General features: G+C 40.7%; 1 protein-coding gene across 1 annotated transcript in view; it reads right to left on the bottom strand.

Moving 5' to 3' along the window:
• Positions 1-3,891: 3,891 nt before the first annotated feature.
• LOC111965387 (glutamine--fructose-6-phosphate aminotransferase [isomerizing] 2-like) overlaps positions 3,892-18,716 on the bottom strand; it is a 47,629-nt gene continuing 32,804 nt past the window's right edge. The window contains exons 8-18 of the mRNA XM_023989561.2: positions 16,923-17,002; positions 14,594-14,711; positions 14,309-14,472; positions 13,782-13,877; positions 8,213-8,310; positions 7,994-8,114; positions 7,497-7,769; positions 7,149-7,276; positions 6,744-6,911; positions 4,708-4,869; positions 3,892-4,456 (exon numbers count right to left, since the gene is read on the bottom strand). Of these exons, the coding sequence (XP_023845329.1) occupies positions 4,412-4,456; positions 4,708-4,869; positions 6,744-6,911; positions 7,149-7,276; positions 7,497-7,769; positions 7,994-8,114; positions 8,213-8,310; positions 13,782-13,877; positions 14,309-14,472; positions 14,594-14,711; positions 16,923-17,002 (1,453 nt within the window). The 3' untranslated portion in view covers positions 3,892-4,411. The remainder of the gene's footprint in view (positions 4,457-4,707; positions 4,870-6,743; positions 6,912-7,148; positions 7,277-7,496; positions 7,770-7,993; positions 8,115-8,212; positions 8,311-13,781; positions 13,878-14,308; positions 14,473-14,593; positions 14,712-16,922; positions 17,003-18,716) is intronic.

Raw genomic sequence — 18,716 nt, forward strand, 5'->3', positions numbered from 1 at the left:
TATAGGCAATGTGAATGCAAAGAGGACTCGGACCAAAAAATAGGTGAAGTGAAACTGGGCAAAAGATCAACCGGCTGTGATCGAAGTGTGTTTTAACGTGACTTGCCTAGTTATATAGTGTAAAGTAAACATTCAATAAAATCTTTTAACTAAATGCAATCTATTAGCTTCCAAAATGTAAGTAGGTATATATACTGTACTGTTGATTCACATTCTATGAATGGCTGATGGAATGGTTTTCCTGCACATTGTAAAAACATTGTAAAAACCCAACAAAGCAATGTGAATGCAAAGAGGAGTCGGACCACAACAATAGGTGGAGTGAACTGGCAAATAGAGTTGAGTCCTCATTCCTAAAAGTAAATTCTTGAGGGAAACCTGTTTCAGTCTTCAGAGATTTGAGACTGGGACGGAGGTTCACCTTCCAGCAGGACAATGACCCTAAGCATACAGCTAAAGCAACACTTGAGTGGTTTAAGGGGAAACATTTAAATGTCTTGGAATGGCCTAGTCAAAGCCCAGACCTCAATCCAATTGAGAATCTGTGGTATGACTTAAAGATTGCTGTACACCAGCAGAGCCCATCCAACTTGAAGGAGCTGGAGCAGTTTTGCCTTGAAGAATGGGCAAAAATCMCAGTGGCTAGATGTGCCAAGCTTCGAGAGACATACCCCAAGAGACTTGCAGCTGTAATTGCTGTAAAAGGTGTCTCTACAAAGTATTGACTTTGGGGGGGTGAATAGTTATGCACGCTCAAGTTTTCAGTTTTTTTGTCTTATTTCTTGTTTGTTTCATAATAAAAAATATTTTGCATCTACAAAGCGGTAGGCATATTGTGTAAATCAAATGATACAACCCCCCCAAAAATCAATTTTAATTCCAGGTTGTAAGGCAACAAAATAGGAAAAATGCCAAGGGGGTGAATACTTTCGYAAGCCACTGTATCCATAAAAATGATGCCAGCTGATTCATGATTTCAACTGGCTGAGAAATGCTGGCCTTCTAGGCAGAGTCGCAAAGAAAAAGCCATATCTTAGACTGACTAATAAAAATAAAAGATTAAGATGGTCAAAAGAGCACAGACACTGGACAGAGGAACTCTGCCTCAAAAGCCAGCATCCCATAGTCACCTCTTCTCTATTGACGTTGAGACTGATGTTTTGCGGGTACTATTTAATGAAGCTGCCAGTTGAGGACTTGTGAAGCGTCTGTTTCTCAAACTAGACACTCTAATGTACTTGTCCTCTTGTTCAGTTGTGCACCGGGGGCTCCCACTCCTCTTTCTACTCTGGTTATAAGAGCCAACTTGCGCTGTTCTGTGAAGGGAGTAGTACACAGCGTTGTACGAGATCTTCAGTTTCTTGGCAATTTCTCGCATGGAATAGCCTTCATTTCTCGAACAAGAATAGTCTGACAAGTTTCAGAAGAAGAAAGGTCTTTGTTTCTGGCCATTTTGAGCCTGTAATCGAACTCATAAATGCTGATGCTCCAGATACTCAATTAGTCTAAGGGACAGTTTTATTGCTTTTTTAATCAGGAAACAGTTTTCAGCTGTGCTAACATAATTGCAAAAGGGTTTCTAATGATCAATTAGCCTTTTAAAATGATTAACTTGGATTAGCTAACACTATGTGCCATTGGGACAGAGGAGTGATGGTTGCTGATAATGGCCTCTGTACGCCTATGTCGATATTCCATAAAAAATCTGCCTTTTCCATCTACATTAGTCATTTACAACATTAACAATGTCTACACTGTATTTCTGATCAATTTGATGTTATTTTAATGGACAAAAAGGTGCTTTCTTATAAAAACAAGGACATTTCTAAGTGACCCCAAACCTTTGAACTGTAGCGCCCTTGCTGTCTCTGCCTGGCCGGTTCCCCTCTTCCACTGGATTCTCTGCCTCTAACCCTATTACAGGGGCTGAGTCACTGGCTTACCGGTACTCTTCCATGCCGTCCCTAGGAGGGGTGCGTCACTTGAGTGGGTTGAGTCACTGACGTGGTCTTCCTGTCTGGGTTGGCGCCCCCCTTGGGTTCTGCCGTGAAGGAGATCTTTATGGGCTATACTCGGCCTTGTCTCAGGATGGTAAGTTGGTGGTTGAAGATATCCCTCTAGTGGTGTGGGGGTTGTGCTTTGGCAAAGTGGGTGGGGTTATATCCTGCCTGTTTGGCCCTGTCCGGGGTATCATCGGATGGTGCCAGTGTCTCCTGACCCCTCCTGTCTCAGCCTCCAGTAATTTATGCTGCAGTAGTTTATGTGTCGGGGGGCTAGGGTCAGTCTGTTATATCTGGAGTATTTCCCCTGTCTTATCCAGTGTCCTGTGTGAATTTAAGTATGCTCTCTCTAATTCYCTCTTTCTTTCTTTCTCTCTCTYGCAGGACCATACCTCAGGACTACCTGGCATGATGACTCCTTGYTGTCCCCAGTCCACCTGGCCGTGCTGCTGCTCCAGTTTCAACTGTTCTGCCTGCGGCTATRGAACCCTGACTTGTTCACTGTGATTACTATTATTTGATSATGCTGGTCATTTATGAACATTTGAACATCTTGGCCATGTTCTGTTATAATCTCCACCCGGCACTGCCAGARGAGGCCTGGCAACCCCTCATAGCCTGGTTCCTCTCTAGGTTTCTTCCTAGGTTAGGGCCTTTCTAGGGAGTTTTTCCTAGCCACCGTGCTTCTACACCTGCATTGCTTGCTGTTTGTGGTTTTAAGCTGGGTTTCTGTACAGCACTTTGATATATCAGCTGATGTAAGAAGGGCTATATAAATACATTTGATTTGATTAGTGTATATTATAAAATACAATCAATAGTTTGTGATAAACCAGCCCAACTTTCTTTAACCCCCATAAAAAAAACAGATAAATACATTAACTACAGTACATTTCAATATAACATGTTTTACCCTATACAGTACAAAACTACAATTCATATCACTTTATGCATATCAGTCTTATATTGAGATGTCAAGGGAAGTGSCTCACATTTTCGAGAACAAGAGTTAGGGCATGTCAATATTGCCATTGTGGATAACACTCTGGGAGATTAAATCCACTATAAAAGTAAGTGCAACCAATTGGTCTTCATACATAAATAAGCCAATGGACCCCCAAACAGTCTTCATAGAATAGGACAGAGATGTCTCTCACAGCGCTGCATGACAGAGAACATAATATGATTGCAATGATGAACGCCATACAATGACTAAACAGAGAATAATGATTCATGAAAGGGTAGTAAATGAAAGGAAGTATAATTCTTATAGTATCTCACAAGCCTGTAGCAGTRTCATCCGGMCCTTTTCAACAGATTGGAGTGTAGATGATGAACAGTAATCCCATCATGAGTAAAATCATATTAGATTCACTCTGACAAAGGAGTGATAAATAAAGTGCCCCTTGATTATGGGACCACARGGAATGCATTTTTGTGTACAGTACACCAAAGCAATGTGTGTAGGCCCTACATCACAAGTGTTATGTCCCAATAGCCTACATAGAGCTTTTCAGAATAGTTCCCTACAATATGCTAGCTATTGGCTCTGCTGGATAACAGAATGCTATGGAATAGCCTACACTCCCCAAGATGCAAAGCTAATAAACTCCCACGGGACAGAGAACCCATTTAACAACGATAATATTATCRAAAACATTCACAATGCCTCCCATATTGCACAATTGTAAGCACTTCAATACACCAACTAAATGCATTACTCCTACAATAGGCACACATTTGGTATAAGGCACAGTGTGCACAGTACTGTATAGTGAAAGGATCTTGCTTTGGAGGCATTATTGGAGATAATGCTGATTTGACAGATGGTCAAAGTTGTGTGAGATTTGCTCTCTCTCTCGACAAGGCCCAAAAGGTCAATGGCACCGCCTCAACAGTGTGTCAATAGGACTTCACATTTCTATGCTTTAAAAATGTCACGTCCCTCTATTCACACACATGCACGCACGCACGCACACGTTTGTTTTAATATCCTTGTGGGTACCATAAAATTGATTTCCATTCAAAATTATATCTCATGTCCTCCCACTTTCTCCAGACCGGTAAAAGGTGCAACACAGAAACAGGGTAGAAAGTTGCAATAGGCCCGTGCAACCCAAGGTTTGATACCAATATAAAAATAAACCCTCTTAAACCTAAACCTAACCCCTAAGCCTAAAATAGCCTTTTYCCTTGTGTTGATCGGCGAAATGTCCCCCCTTATCCCAATTTGCCTTGTTTTACTATTAACTATCCTTGTTTTACTTCTAGCCCCCACAAGGATGGTCAAACCAAAAACACACACAAACACCTTCTACACACATAATTGCACTTTGATGGCTTCGCCTCTGTCTCTCTCCTCAGCAGAGCAGTGATGTGGCATCTACTGCCTTCTGCCTGTCTGTCTGGTTCTACTCCACTGTGACAGACTTGGCCAGGTTCCTGGGACAGTCCACCTACAACCAGAGGAAAGAGAGAGACAGCCATTAAACCAGCTCAAAACTGAGGAGTAAAGGAAACAACACAAGACTAGATAAACATACAGCATAGTTGATTTTGTGAGTAACTGTCGATTTTAATGCTTGTTGTAATGAAATCGAAATAAAACTGAGAGTAAATACTGGGAATGAAAAGGTACAGTAATGGGTGTCTGTGAGCAAARGAAAAGATTGCAGTAAGACACGGTAAGTTGTAGTGGTAGACTCACGTCGTATCCTCGCAGCACGGCCAGGTGAAAGGACAAGAGTTGCAGAGGGATGACACTGAGGATGCCCTGGAGACAGTCCACTGTCTGAGGCAGCTCAATGGTCCTATACGCATTCTTAGACACCTCTGGGTCATCCTGGCAACACAGGATAATCGGCCGCCCCTGAGGGTGAAAGAGATTATTCAAGGATTTTGATAGTCAGGCTGTGTGTGTGCCTGTGGTTGTATGTATGTTTGTCTTGATGCAATTCCATGGTAACAGAATGATGCTGAGACTCAGATGTTTCACTTTAAAAGTAYGATAAACAAAAAAACATTAATTGCAAAGTTCAACAAACCATACAACTCTATGCACAATGACTACTTTTAACAATTTCCACAGAAAATTTGACAAAAACACATTTACTCGTAGAACAGTGCAGATGTAACATTTGGTAACAGAATGAAGGTCAAATCTCCCTCAGTTCTTTATGTGACCACATTTTCCAAAAACCTTGTGTTGTAAAAAAATATATTTTGGTGGTTGAACTACAGTTAGTGAAGAAGATTAACACCCGGTAACAGAATGATGGTAACAGAATGACATCATGGGTCCCTGATCTGTTCTATACAGAAATGCATAATAATGAATGTCCCAATGTTTTTCTAGAAAGGTAGAACATTTCCTATCCTCCTTTGCATGTTTGGGTATTTTTCTACACACTGGCAATTATTCGAATGAGCTCCATCCTCAAACAAGACCACATTTGGTTGGTCCAGACCGGAACAAATCTGTACCAATCATAGATGTCTATGTTTCACAAGGTTGGACATCACAGTAGAGCAAAGCACAACAAAGTTGAGTACAGTACTGTACAGTATAGTTCAATACAGTAGAGTACAGTAGAGTTTAGTACAGTACAGTACAGTAGAGTATAGTTCAATACAGTACAGTAAAATACAGTGCAATATAGTCAATTATATTGTCGTCTACGCTAGTGTGCTGTACTTTGCTGTACTTTACTGTACTAAACTTTACTATAATCTACAGTAGAGTACTGTATTGTACTGACCTACAATCTAATCTAATTTTCTTTACCGATTTGGTAACAGAATGAAGCGTTTTAATCACTTAATAAATCCTAAACAAATTGTTATCAGTAAAAACACTATAACTAATTGGCAGGTTAACCTTCACTTGTTACTTCTGTGAACTTTCATTATCCTCCCTCATGAGAGAAATTTKAAAATATCTTCAAGATATGTGGGGTTTTTAAAAATGAATGATAAGACACTAGGCAATATTTCTTAAACTTACAGAAGGCAAATAATTTCAACAAAACTAAATATAAATGTTGATATTAGTTGGCTGGGGTCTTTACTTCAACATTATTGTGTTTTGATGTATTTCTGATACCTTTTTAAGACGTTTTCTAAGGCCCCTTTTCCATCTGTTTGACCAGAAATCAAAGCCTTTCCCACATTTTTATGATGGAAAATGGTTGAAAACAAATGTACATATGCCTTAATTAATGGGGGTGGCAGGTAKCCTAGTGGTTAGACAGTTGGGCCAGTAACTGAAAGGTTGCTAGATCAAATCCCCGAGCTGACAAGGGTAAAAATCTGTCGTTCTGCCCCTGAACAAGGCAGTTAACCCACTGTTCTTAGGCCGTCATTGAAAATAAGAATTTGTTCTTACCTGACTTGCCTAGTTGAATAAACGTTAAATTAAAAAAATCATGAATAAAAAAAATAGACCCTTAGCTTAAATTTGACACCAAATGTGATGTGCTCCTATGAACTTTACATGTTAGTACTCATGKGACTTTTTACATCGAAATGCCCCTACTGAGCAAGTTTCAGTTGTGGGTGTGTGTGTTTAGTTGTGTGTATATGTGAATAAGGTTAAGTTGATAGACAGGCAGCCAAATTCGGATAATTGGTCTCCAGCGCTGAAAAAAATCTGATGTCAAAAAGATCTGATGTGATTGGTCAAAAGACCAATTCATTTGGCTGCCTTTCTAAATGCAGCCTACGTGAGTGAGTAATGTGACGTACCGATCTGGCTGTGACTTGCTGCAGTGCGTTCTGACACTTGGTGTAGCAGGCGTCTCTCATGATGATCATGATGACCGGCATGTGCTTGTCAATCAGAGCCAGAGGACCGTGCTTCAGCTCCCCAGCCAGGATGCCCTCTGAATGCATGTAGGTGATTTCCTTGATTTTCTGTACGGGAAGAATCAATCAGTTAAATGACATAATAATCAGTATTATCATGTCAAAGTGTGCATATATTGTGTGTATATATAGAGGTTTAATGGTATATAAAGAAGTGGAAAAGAGGAGAAAATGCCAAACATTGCCCCTAGATGGACGCTGACCTAAGGTCAGTTTTTCATGGTTCCTATAAAGGTTGTGGGTTAGTATTTGGGGTGGGTAAGCTAATGCTAGATCTGTTCTCACCAGTGCCCCCTCTAGACAGGTAGCGTAGTTGAAGCCTCGGCCCATGACCAGCAAAGACCTCTGTTCATATAGCTCATCTGCTATGGACTTGATGTTCTTATCCAGAGACAACACCTTCTTGATCAACTCTGAGAGGGGGAGGGGAGGAGAGCGATAGGGGGTGAAAAAGTTTAGTAAAGTAAAGTTTAGTAAGGTTTAGTAAAAACAACAAAGTGGTGTTTTTGCTGGTGAGATCAGGCAGTATATTGGTTAAAGTGTGTTAGTCATAGTGATATCATGTTGGTTACAGTGAGAAGGTTATAACGGGTTAAACATTATCATAGTGGGTGTTGTGGTTTATAGACTCACCTGGGAGTATCCTGAGTCCATTGATGATCTCCAGCCTCCTTGTCTGCAGGGAGATCCTGTCCTCACTCATCATCAGASCAAACATGATGAGAGCCACAAACTGGCTGGTGTAGGCCTTGGTGCTGGCAACCCCTATCTCTGGCCCAGCATTGATGTGCACCCCGCAGTCTGTGTCTCTGGAGATGGAGGAGCCCACTGTGTTGGTGACCCCCACGGTCAGAGCTCCTCTATCCTTACAGTACCTCAGAGCCATCAGGGTGTCTGCCGTCTCACCTGAGAGGAGGAAGGAGCAGAGGACAGAGACAACTTAGCATTCATACAAACACTAGAATTCTCCCCTGTCCAACAGATTATAGTCTCTGTACTAGCATTCTCTTTTATCAGAGTATCCACAGTCTCCACCGTAGAGAGTGAAATAACAAAAACACTAGCGTTTTATGAAACACTAGCAATAAAATATRAATAGCAGTCTACCCACCAACGCAGTATGGCATTACCTGATTGGCTGATGTAGAAGCAGACGTCRTCTCTGAAGACGGGCGTGTTGCGATCTAGGAAGTCGCTAGCCAGCTCCACCATGACAGGAAGCTCTGTCAGCTCCTCCAGAACTTGTCTGGTCTGAGAGGTGAAGGGGAGAGGGGAAGAAAAGAAGTCATCACCATCATCATCATCTTTCCTTTCTCCTTCTCAATCGCACTTCTGGTTGGTTCACTTACAGCCACGGCAGCATGGAAGCTGGTTCCACAGCCAATCATGATGAGGCGTCTGCAGCGTTTGATCTCCTTCAGGTGGTCCTTCAATCCCCCCAGGATCACTGAGGACAAGACAGGACAGAAGAGAGGAGACCATCAGCATTAGCATATAGAGCCAAGAGGTGAGAGGGATATTGTTCAGATATTAGGGATTTTAGGTGAATATGTTGGAATTGCGTTGACAATGTTTTTATTTGTCCAAAGCTGTTTATTCCACCTTTTTGCTTTAACATATAATAATAATAATTTTAAAAAGATTATAAAAAATAAATATCTGAGGCTTGGGAATAAGTTACACTAACAACAAATGAATTAATCTCAATCAGGTAAATATAAATCACAAAGGTACGTACCTAATATTTCATCATTTACATTAATATTTAATATATTTACACAAATGTACATGGAGTTCGGTATGTTCAGTCTTTTATACAAATATGTCCAAATTGGCTCTAACAGGGGGTCACATAGTAAGTGGGTGTTGGTATTGGTTTATAAATAAATGTTTTGCAGTTGTGGCACGTCTCCAGTCTTACAGCACAGTAGGCCTATACTTCCACATAGTAACTGTTAATTATTGTCGCGTAGGCTTTGGTTGAAGCTCAATGTTAAATTCCCTGTCATCATCATATCTAATCCAATATGATACCAATGTCGATGAAAATGGTGAAGGGGAGAGTGCAAATCACCTTGAATGTGCAAATTAGAGGTCGACCGATTAATCGGAATGGCCGATTAATCGGGGCCGATTTCAATTTTTCATAACAATCGGAAATCGGTATTTTTGGGCGCCGATTTGCCGATTTTTTTTTTTACACCTTTATTTAATCTTTATTTAACTAGGCAAGTCAGTTAAGAACACAATCTTATTTTCAATGACGGCCTAGGAACGTTCTGCCTCGACAGATTTTTAACCTTGTCAGCTCGGGGGATCCAATCTTGCATTAATTACATTGCACTCCACGAGGAGCCTGCCTGTTAGCGAATGCAGTAAGCTAAGGTAAGTTGCTAGCTAGCATTAAACTTATCTTATCAATCAATGACTTGTCATTGCTCCAATGTGTACTTAACCATAAACATCAATGCCTTTCTTAAAATCAATACACAAGTATATATTTTTAGACCTGCATATTTAGCTAAAATAAATCCAGGTTAGCAGGCAATATTAACCAGGTGAAATTGTGTCATTTCTCTTGCGTTCATTGCACGCAGAGTAAGAGTATATGCAACAGTTTGGGCCGCCTGGCTCTTTGCGAGCTAATTTGCCAGAACTTTACGTAATTATGACAACATTGAAGGTTGTGCAATGTAACAGGAATATTTAGACTCATGGATGCCACCCGTTAGATAAAATACGGAATGGAATAAACGTTTTGTTTTCGAGGTGATAGTTTCTGGATTAGTCAAAGGTATATGGTTTAGAGAGAATAGTCCGACTGCGTCAATATTCCCTGTAATAACTTGCGGCTGAATTTGAAAGGGGTTCCTTCGTTATTTTACCGTTCATATCTTCCATAGAGAATGTCTTGATCTACTTCAAATAAGGTCTGTGTTTCGTGCAGGCTTAAACCGCCTCGACGTTTTGATACCCGTGTAAATCTCACTAGGATAAGGTAACGTTTGTCAACATATTTTCATAAATCCACTCTACATTTTTTTTTAAATCTTCGCTTATATTTAGCCAATATTGATCAGAGTTGCCGTGTCCTATGGATATCTACACAGTTATAAAATTGGCATGGTGATGTAAGCCTACACGAAACACAGACCTTATTTTAAGTGAATCTAAAAAATATTCTATGGAATAAATGAAGGAACCGCTTTTCAGATTTTGCTAGGTGTCATGGGAATTATGACTCGCACTTTGGTTGTCAATTCTTACCATGCCCATTATTAAAATAGGATTTCCTGCATATTGAAATTAAAGTTTTTGTTTTCAACATTCATCACAGGTAACTTAAACTCTATTTTTATTCAAACAGTTGAGAGTATTTGTCTCCTAAGCAGACTCTTCAGTATCATTGTCACTCCAGAGCTGTGTGCGTGTGTGTATTTATGTAAGTTAAAATAAGTGTTCATTGTTCATTCAGTATTGTTGCAATTGTCATTATTACAACAATGTGTGTGTGTGTATGATATATATATATATATATATTCTATATTTCCCCCCAATTTTCTTTTTTAAATAAATCGGCCGATTAAACGGTATCGGCTTTTTTTGTCCTCCTATAATCGGTATCGGCATTGAAAAGTCATAATCGGTCGACCTCTAGTGCAAATCACCTTGATTGGAGGCACACAACACATTCCCTGCCTCTCGTCATGAACCGTCAGGCCGTTACCGAGAACCGCATACCGGATTTTGAACAGGGCATTAGGGAAAAAATATGATTTGCTGCCCCGACCTAGCTCAATGTCTAGGCGTCGGATAAGAACAAGACCACAGGTCCATAACATGACCATTACACTTGCTACCTTTCTGACTGAATAAGTTTGTACGGGCAACAGTTTTGATTACATTTATAAGTTATCGCTCCCATGTGCCAAAAGAGAACCAACGAGGTGCTACCTTTTTGGCTGAGCTAAGACCTTCAAAAGACACCTGAAACCCCACCTCTTTAAGGAATACCTAGGATAGGATAAAGTAATCCTTCTAACCCCCCCTTAAAAGAGTTAGATGCACTATTGTAAAGTGGTTGTTCCACTGGATATCATAAGGTGAATGCACCAACTTGTAAGTCGCTCTGGATAAGAGCGTCTGCTAAATGACTTAAATGTAAATGTAAAAGTCAATCGGAGTTAAAACATTGCTTTGAATGGGAAGTCATTTTACAATGTAAGACTGTCCCAATCTAGTTAGTTCAAAACTGATTTTAGAGGGCAACCAGCGGACCAGCGTTTAAACCAGCAACCCTTGCAGTTATGGAAGCACACCACCTATGCCACTAAGGTCCAGACGTTTTGTCAGGGGCCGCATTACAGGTTAGAACAGCATTGCCAATGACAGCCTTTTGGTTGCTAAAARAATCTGCATTTGTGTGTGGAAATGTTGTATATTTCCCCATAAAATCACCTTCTAGTGTAAAAAAACWATGTTTTAAGTGAGAAGTTGACATTGGTCTGAAGCCGAAAAATAGTGGAAATGTCGGAGCACCACAATACCTACTTAAACCATGCTCTACTAAGATTTTCCAGCACACAGCTTTGACCTACTACAGTAACTATTCTGGTTATTGTACTTAAAACAATGTGTAGGCATGTTGCTTGGGATTCAAACCTTCTCAAACAGCCTAATCTATATAAGGTCCCACAGTTGAGAATGCSGTGTCAGAGCAAAAACCAAGCCATGAGGTCGAAAGAATTGTCAGTAGACCTCCGAGACAAGATTTGGTCGAGGCACAGATGTGGGGAAGGGTACCAAAAAATGTCTGCATCATTGAAGGTCCACAAGAACACAGTGGCCTTCATCATTCTTACATGGAAGAAGTTTTGAACCACCAATACTCTTTGTAGAGCTGGCCGCCCGGCCAAACTGAACAATCGGTGGAGAAGGGCCTTGGTCAGGGAGGTGACCAAACCCCGATGGTCACTCTGACAGAGCAACAGAGTTCCTCTGTGGAGATGGGAGAACCTTCCAAAAGGACAACCATCTCTGCARCACTCCACCAATCAGGCCTTTATGGAAGAGTGGCCAGACGGAAGCCACTCCTCAGTAAAAGGCACATGACAGCCCGCTTGTAGTTTTCCAAAAGGAGCCTAAAGACTCTCCGACCATGAGAAACAAGATTCTCTGGTCTGATGAAACCAAGATTGACCTCTTTGGCCTGAATGCCAAGCATCACGTCTGGAGGAAACCTGGCACCATCCCTACAGTGAAGCACGGTGGTGGCAGCATCATGCTGTGGGATGTTTTTCAGCGGCAGGGACTGGAAGACTAGTCAGGATCGAGGCAAAGATGAACGGAGAGATCCTTGATGAAAACCTGCTCCAGAGCGCTCAGGATCTCAGATTGGGGCGAAGGTTCACCTTCCAACAGGACAACGACCCTAAGCACACAGCCAAGACAACGCAGGAGTGGCTTCATGCCAAGTCTCTGAATGTACTTGAKTGGCCCAGACTTGAACCCGATCGAACATCTCTGGAGACCTGAAAATAGCTGTGCAGCAACCCTCCCCATCCAACCAGACAGAGCTTGAGAGGATCTGCAGAGAAGAATGGGAAATATTCCCCAAATACAGGTGTGCCAAGCTTGTAGCGTCATACCCAAGAAGACTCAATGCTGTAATCGCTGCAAAATGTGTTTCAACAAAGTACTGAGTAAAGGGTCTGAATACTTTTGTAAATGTCATATTTCCGATTATTATTTGTAATAAATTTGGAAACATATCTAAAAACTAGTTTTTGCTTTGTCATATTGTGTGCAGATGTCAGAAAAAAACTATGAATCAATTTTAGAATAAGGCTGTAATGTAACAAAATGTGGAAAAGTCAAGGGGTCTGAGTACTTTCCGAAGACACTGTACACAGTACCAGTCAAAAGTTGTTGAATGAGGGGGTTGAATGAATAGGTGTGTCCAAACTGTTGACTGGTACTGCATGTACTGTATATATATATATATATATATATATATTTATCATTAGGCTGAATGTATTTTTTAATATAGGCCTATTGTAAATGTCTATTATTGTAGTGTCACCATCTTTATTGCAAAAATAAATACAAATACAAACATAACTTTGGACTACATATTCACTGCCCATTGATCAGCACAGCAATTGGTAAAACAGGACCATGTATGCAAAACAAGTGGTTGTGAGCATATGACAATATTACACAGGTAAACGGTTACAGAAATCAAGAATGCAGACAGGCTCTATAGACCTCTATATCTACAGTATATGAGTGACATGTTGTTATGTAGGACACCTACTGACCAAAAAAATATGAAATATTTTGCTAAAAAAAATATTTCATTAAATCCCAGTAGGCACCACATTACTACAACACAAAACAGCTCACTCTATCAAGCCTGATGATCTTGTAAGTATAAAAGCTTGCTGCCATATAAACAAATAAACCTTGAAAAGGTAGTGGAATGGGATAATGTCTTCGTGTGGTGTGTGAAGAATCCAATCATTTACCTTGTATGCAGTACAAGTCACATTATTGTGGGTGCACCTCATCTTAAGACTGCGAATTCGGCTGTTTGAGAAGGTCTGAATCCTAAGCAACCTGCCTACACATTGTTTGAAGTACAATAGACCAACATAGCTACTGTAGTAGGTCAAAGCTATGTGCTGGAAAACCTTGGTAGACGTTGAAGTAGGSATTGTGGTGCTCATGTGAATTTCCTTTCTTTTTTGGCTTCAGACCAATGCCTACTTCTCACATAGAACATAGTTGTTGTTTTAAATAACGTATGCCTCCGTGAATTGCTGTGCTAATATTGATTGAGCCTAGGGCACTGTGCCATCAACATCCTGGAAGAATAGAGAGACCGGATCAGGATGTGACATTGTCATGGTAAGCTACCTTTGTTGGTGTCGAAGCAGATCCGCCCCCTCATGGTGTTGAACACGGACTCTGGCTGTTCAAAGATCTCCTTTTGCATGAACGCCTCAAAGTTACCTGCACACAAAAGATAAGGACACAATAGGGACAGTGGTTGAGTCACAGGTGTAGTTACTCACTAACGTCAGCAGAGGGAGATCTTATTCTAGTGTTCTTAGAGTTATAGCAGCTTCAATACAGTATCTGTGGCCAAATGAGTATGTGTTCTCTGTGTAAAATCAGACTACATTTCACTAGTATGACATTAGACCTTATCTTTGACATGCGTTTGTGAATGGGAAGGTATCGATWCTGACCGGCTCTAGGTTTAAGGTCCCCTTAGGTACATACCGAGAATCAGCTTTCCCTCCTCAAATCCTAAATATTGCACCTTAACCTTGCACAGAACTGACCCTAGGTCAGTGTTTAGGGCCTGGGACCCTCTAACCTACTCCTAATTAACATTTAGGTTTCCATGGTGACGAGCCCTATGACCGCTAACCTCTGACCTTTCATGATCTCCTGCAATTCCATCTGGAGGGTCTGGATGGCCCGGACAGGAACCTCCCCTGCCTGGCGGTTCAGCCTATGGAGGGACAACTTCCCCCCTACAACCGCTGCTATATCATCATCCTCCAGGTAGATCACCTTGTTGGTGTGCTCTATGATGGCACTGGGCAGGGAGAGCAAGAGGAGGAAGAAAAAAGGATCACGAGACAAGCACAAATGCATGCGCCACACACACACCGTGCACGTATTCACACACACACACACACCTAGGGCTTTCAGCTCACCTAGCGTCAGAAGCAAAGTAGTACTCCACAGCCTTGCCGTCTTCAGCGGAATTCACAGCATTGGAGATATCTGGCCGGTTATGGCTGTTCTTTTCCTGGACCCCCTCTTTGAACATAGCTACTCGACAAAGGGCAACGGGTATAGGGCAGGGGTTAGGGTTCATGGTTCAAACTGAGCACTGGAACAACCAGAGATGGATCACTGAAATCAACACTTCTGCTTTACTTGAACTCTCCACCTAAAATATTTTGTAATTTTTCATAAACTGGTAACAGCTGTTTTGACCCAATGATTGCAAACCAAAACAAGTTCATGATTGTGATTGACAAACAACAGAGGAGAGGAGCCATCTGAGCCAAGGGTCCTTTGACCATAGGTTAACATGCTAATCATCTGGTTACATTGCTTCAGAAGATTCTGGAATTAATAATCAGGTGGAGGTTCAAACTGCCATCCGTATTAATTTGACACATATTATTTATAAGGTGACTGTACGCAGTCGAGGGACGTTTGCCCTTTTGCACAGTTACAGTAGAGCACTGCAGTCATGATGGGGCCACTATTAGTCCCCAATAGCGATAAATGACCTTGTTCTCTCCTCGTCTCTTTCCCTTCATCTGTACTCCACAGGTGAATTTACAGTAGGCATCCACTATGTTGCTTTCACCTATCCTGTGTTTTAAAAGAGATGAGGGAAAGGAGCAGATAAAAGGAAGCCACTTTATAGTATTGAGAAAAGCAATCCATTATCTACTTCTCTTCCTCATTCCTTTCTCATTGGACTTTCGACCTGACCCCAGTCTCCATCTAGAAACTGCAATAATAAATCTGAGCGTAGTTAAGTAAACAGATGAAGACCCAGTCAACATACCTACAGGGTGTTCTGTCTCCAGATTGTTGATACACACAAAGAGAACATAACACACCAAACCCATGACTGTTATTAACGGAATGGCTAGGTAAGGGGCAGATTTATTGTGACACACGTCAAGAAACATTTTAAATGTATAATTTGGAAAAGGCTATGATATCCCACAGAGGTTCAACATAGTATTGGCATTTCCACAAGGAGCAAGAGTGATTTCTCAAACACATACAGTACCAGTCAAAGGTTTGGACACACCTACTCATTCTAGGGTTTTTTGTTTATTTTTACTATTTTCTACATTGTAGAATAATAGTGAAGACATCAAAACTATGAAATACAGTAACACATATGGAATAATGTAGTAACCAAAAAAGTGTTAAACAAAGCAAAATATATGTTATATCATCAACGCAAAGGGTGGCTACTTTGAAGAATCTAAAATATATGTTTAACACTTTTTTGGTTACTACATGATTCCATATGTGTTATGTAATAGTTTKRWGTCTTCACAATTAATCTACAATGTAGAAAAGAGTAAAAACAAAGAAAAAAAAAAACGAATGAGTACGTGTGTCCAAACCTTTGACTGGTATTGTATATATTTTTTAAATATGAATCTTGTCATTTTTGCACTGGACTCTTTGGAGAGTAGTTTCATGCATTMATGCAACAGTTGATTCATTGGAGACATTAGTCTGATTTAAGGATATCTGATTGTTATGAGTCATGCAATTCTTAATAGGTGGTTCAATCAAATGTTATTAGTAAAGTACACATATTTTGCAGATGTTTTGAGCTCCAACAGTGCAGTAATCTGAACACCAAATCAGAGATCAAGCCACAACACCCAAGTGTTTATTGGGTAGTTGGCGCACATATGGGCTCAGTGGCCCTCTGTCCCTCTGGGACCACTGGATTAACTGCACAGTCCCACGGGACAGAGTAGTACGGAGCTACAGACAAGACGGGATTAGGTTTAGATTATGACATGTTATCACACACAGGAGAACAGGCGTTCATAACCATTAGTCTGGATCAGATGGTAAGTACTGCAACTGTTAATGTTAGGACACAGATACAGATACTGCTCACAAACACAGATAGCTCTGACGGGCATTACATTAGCTGACTGGTTGGTTGGTTAGCTTATGAGTTGGTTAGTTAATTAGTTAATTTATGGGTGTTTCATATTGACCTGAATCGGGAATTGAACTACAGACATATAACTGAACTTTTCATGCAAATCTCATGTGCAATATTTATGCGTCAGTTCGAGTTGCGCCCTCGTATCTCAAATTAAGAGATCGGTGCGTGAAGATAATGTAACCGAATGTGTTGAGATGTTGTTTGAGTGAAATACGATGTGTTTAAGGTTGATAACACAGTCAAATGTCTGTGGGAACAGTGACTGAGAGGTTTAAGAACACTGTRAAGTGATCATAGAGGGGAACAGAGCTCACCAGTGTTGTACTGGATTGGAATGTGCTCTGCAGACAGCTCATACTTGCTCCGCACACCAATGAGCAGAGGACTTCCTCTCCTGAAGGATATTGACAAGAAAGGGGGATGGATAGAGGGATAGGGAGAAAGGGGGAAAGAGAGGGCGAGCATGAGAAAGAYAGAGGGGTTCGGAGATAAATAGTTAGATTTGTGTGAGAGAACAAACACAAATGCACGTGCACACACACACACACACTGTGGAACACAGTTTAGGTCTTTATGTGTCAAAAAARATACATGTTAAATACATGCTCCCGAGTGGTGCAGTGGTCTAAGGCACTGCATCTCAGTGCAAGAGATGTCACTACAGTACCTGATTCGAATCCAGGCTGTATCACATCCGGCTGTGATTGAGTAGGCCATCATTGTAAATAAGAATTTGTTCTTAACTGACTTGCCTAGTTACATTTAAAAAAAAAGAACACTATTTGACTCGTGAAATAAGCTTGTTGACCAAGCAGGACCTGAATATGACTGCACGTCACATAATAATTTAACACGTTCATACATTTTTTACGTAGTTATTACACATTGATTACACTATCACTCGTATTTCATTTGACACAACGATTCACCGATTGGTATGCTATGATGCTGGTAAAGTTTTGTCTCGCGCACTTGCCCCAGCCGTACGARCGCAGACACTTCCCCAAGCTCTGGACAGTGCTGGTCATAAAAAAAAGCTAGCTAGCTGATGGATGCAAACAATGTTCTTCGCCAAAAATATAGCAAAACGACATAATCTGTTTCAGTAGCTACAGTTAGCTAGCTAACTATCTAGCTAGGTGTCATCATCTAAAATACCTCTAATTTATAAGACAGATCTTATTTGATTAATGGTCGGACCCACCTATGTGAAGCTGGCCACAATAAGGAGTMGCCACAATAGTGGAMCGTGCGGTTCSCCATCAAAATAAAAGTCTGTCATTGACAGTGATGCAAATGAATACGCATACTGGAATTATGCCATAATTGAATAGATCATGCCAAACTAGGTTGGAATGTTAAAGAAATTCAACAAAAGACAATTTGACAAAAATCTGTTGTAATCACAATAGATGTATTAGACTTTAGAATTGCATATGGATTGTGGATCAATGACTTGGGGTATCAGTCCACTCAGTGACACCCAGAGAACATTAGCGTCATAGCTCTTATTGCGGGACTCTGAAACCACTGAATTGAGCCACATTTATAGTACCAGTCAACCTACTATGTGTATTGAACACTACTCCAGAGGAAAAACAATACAACGTGGATGATTTGGAGTCTGAGAACTCTGAGGATGTTGGGAAAAAAGCACTAGGGTACTGAGTAGACTGATAGACCATTGAATTAATCCCCAATCCTTAAGTAAGGCTGTACAGTGGAATATGTCTGTACACACAATATCAAATCAAATTTTATTTGTCACATACACATGGTTAGCAGATGTTAATGCGAGTGTAGCGAAATGCTTGTGCTTCTAGTTCCAACAATGCAKTAATAACCAACGAGTAATCTAACCTAACAATTCCACAACTACTACCTTATACACACAAGTGTAAAGAGATAAAGAATATGTACATAAAGATATATGAATGAGTGATGGTACAGAACGGCATAGGCAAGATGCAGTAGATGGTATCGAGTACAGTATATACATATGAGATGGGTATCGAGTACAGTATATACATATGAGATGAGTAATGTAGGGTATGTAAACATAAAAGTGCATAGTTTAAAGTGGCTAGTGATACATGTATTACATAAAG

This window comes from Salvelinus sp. IW2-2015, linkage group LG6.1 (assembly GCF_002910315.2).
Source record: "Salvelinus sp. IW2-2015 linkage group LG6.1, ASM291031v2, whole genome shotgun sequence".
Classification (NCBI taxonomy): Eukaryota; Metazoa; Chordata; class Actinopteri; order Salmoniformes; family Salmonidae; genus Salvelinus; species Salvelinus sp. IW2-2015.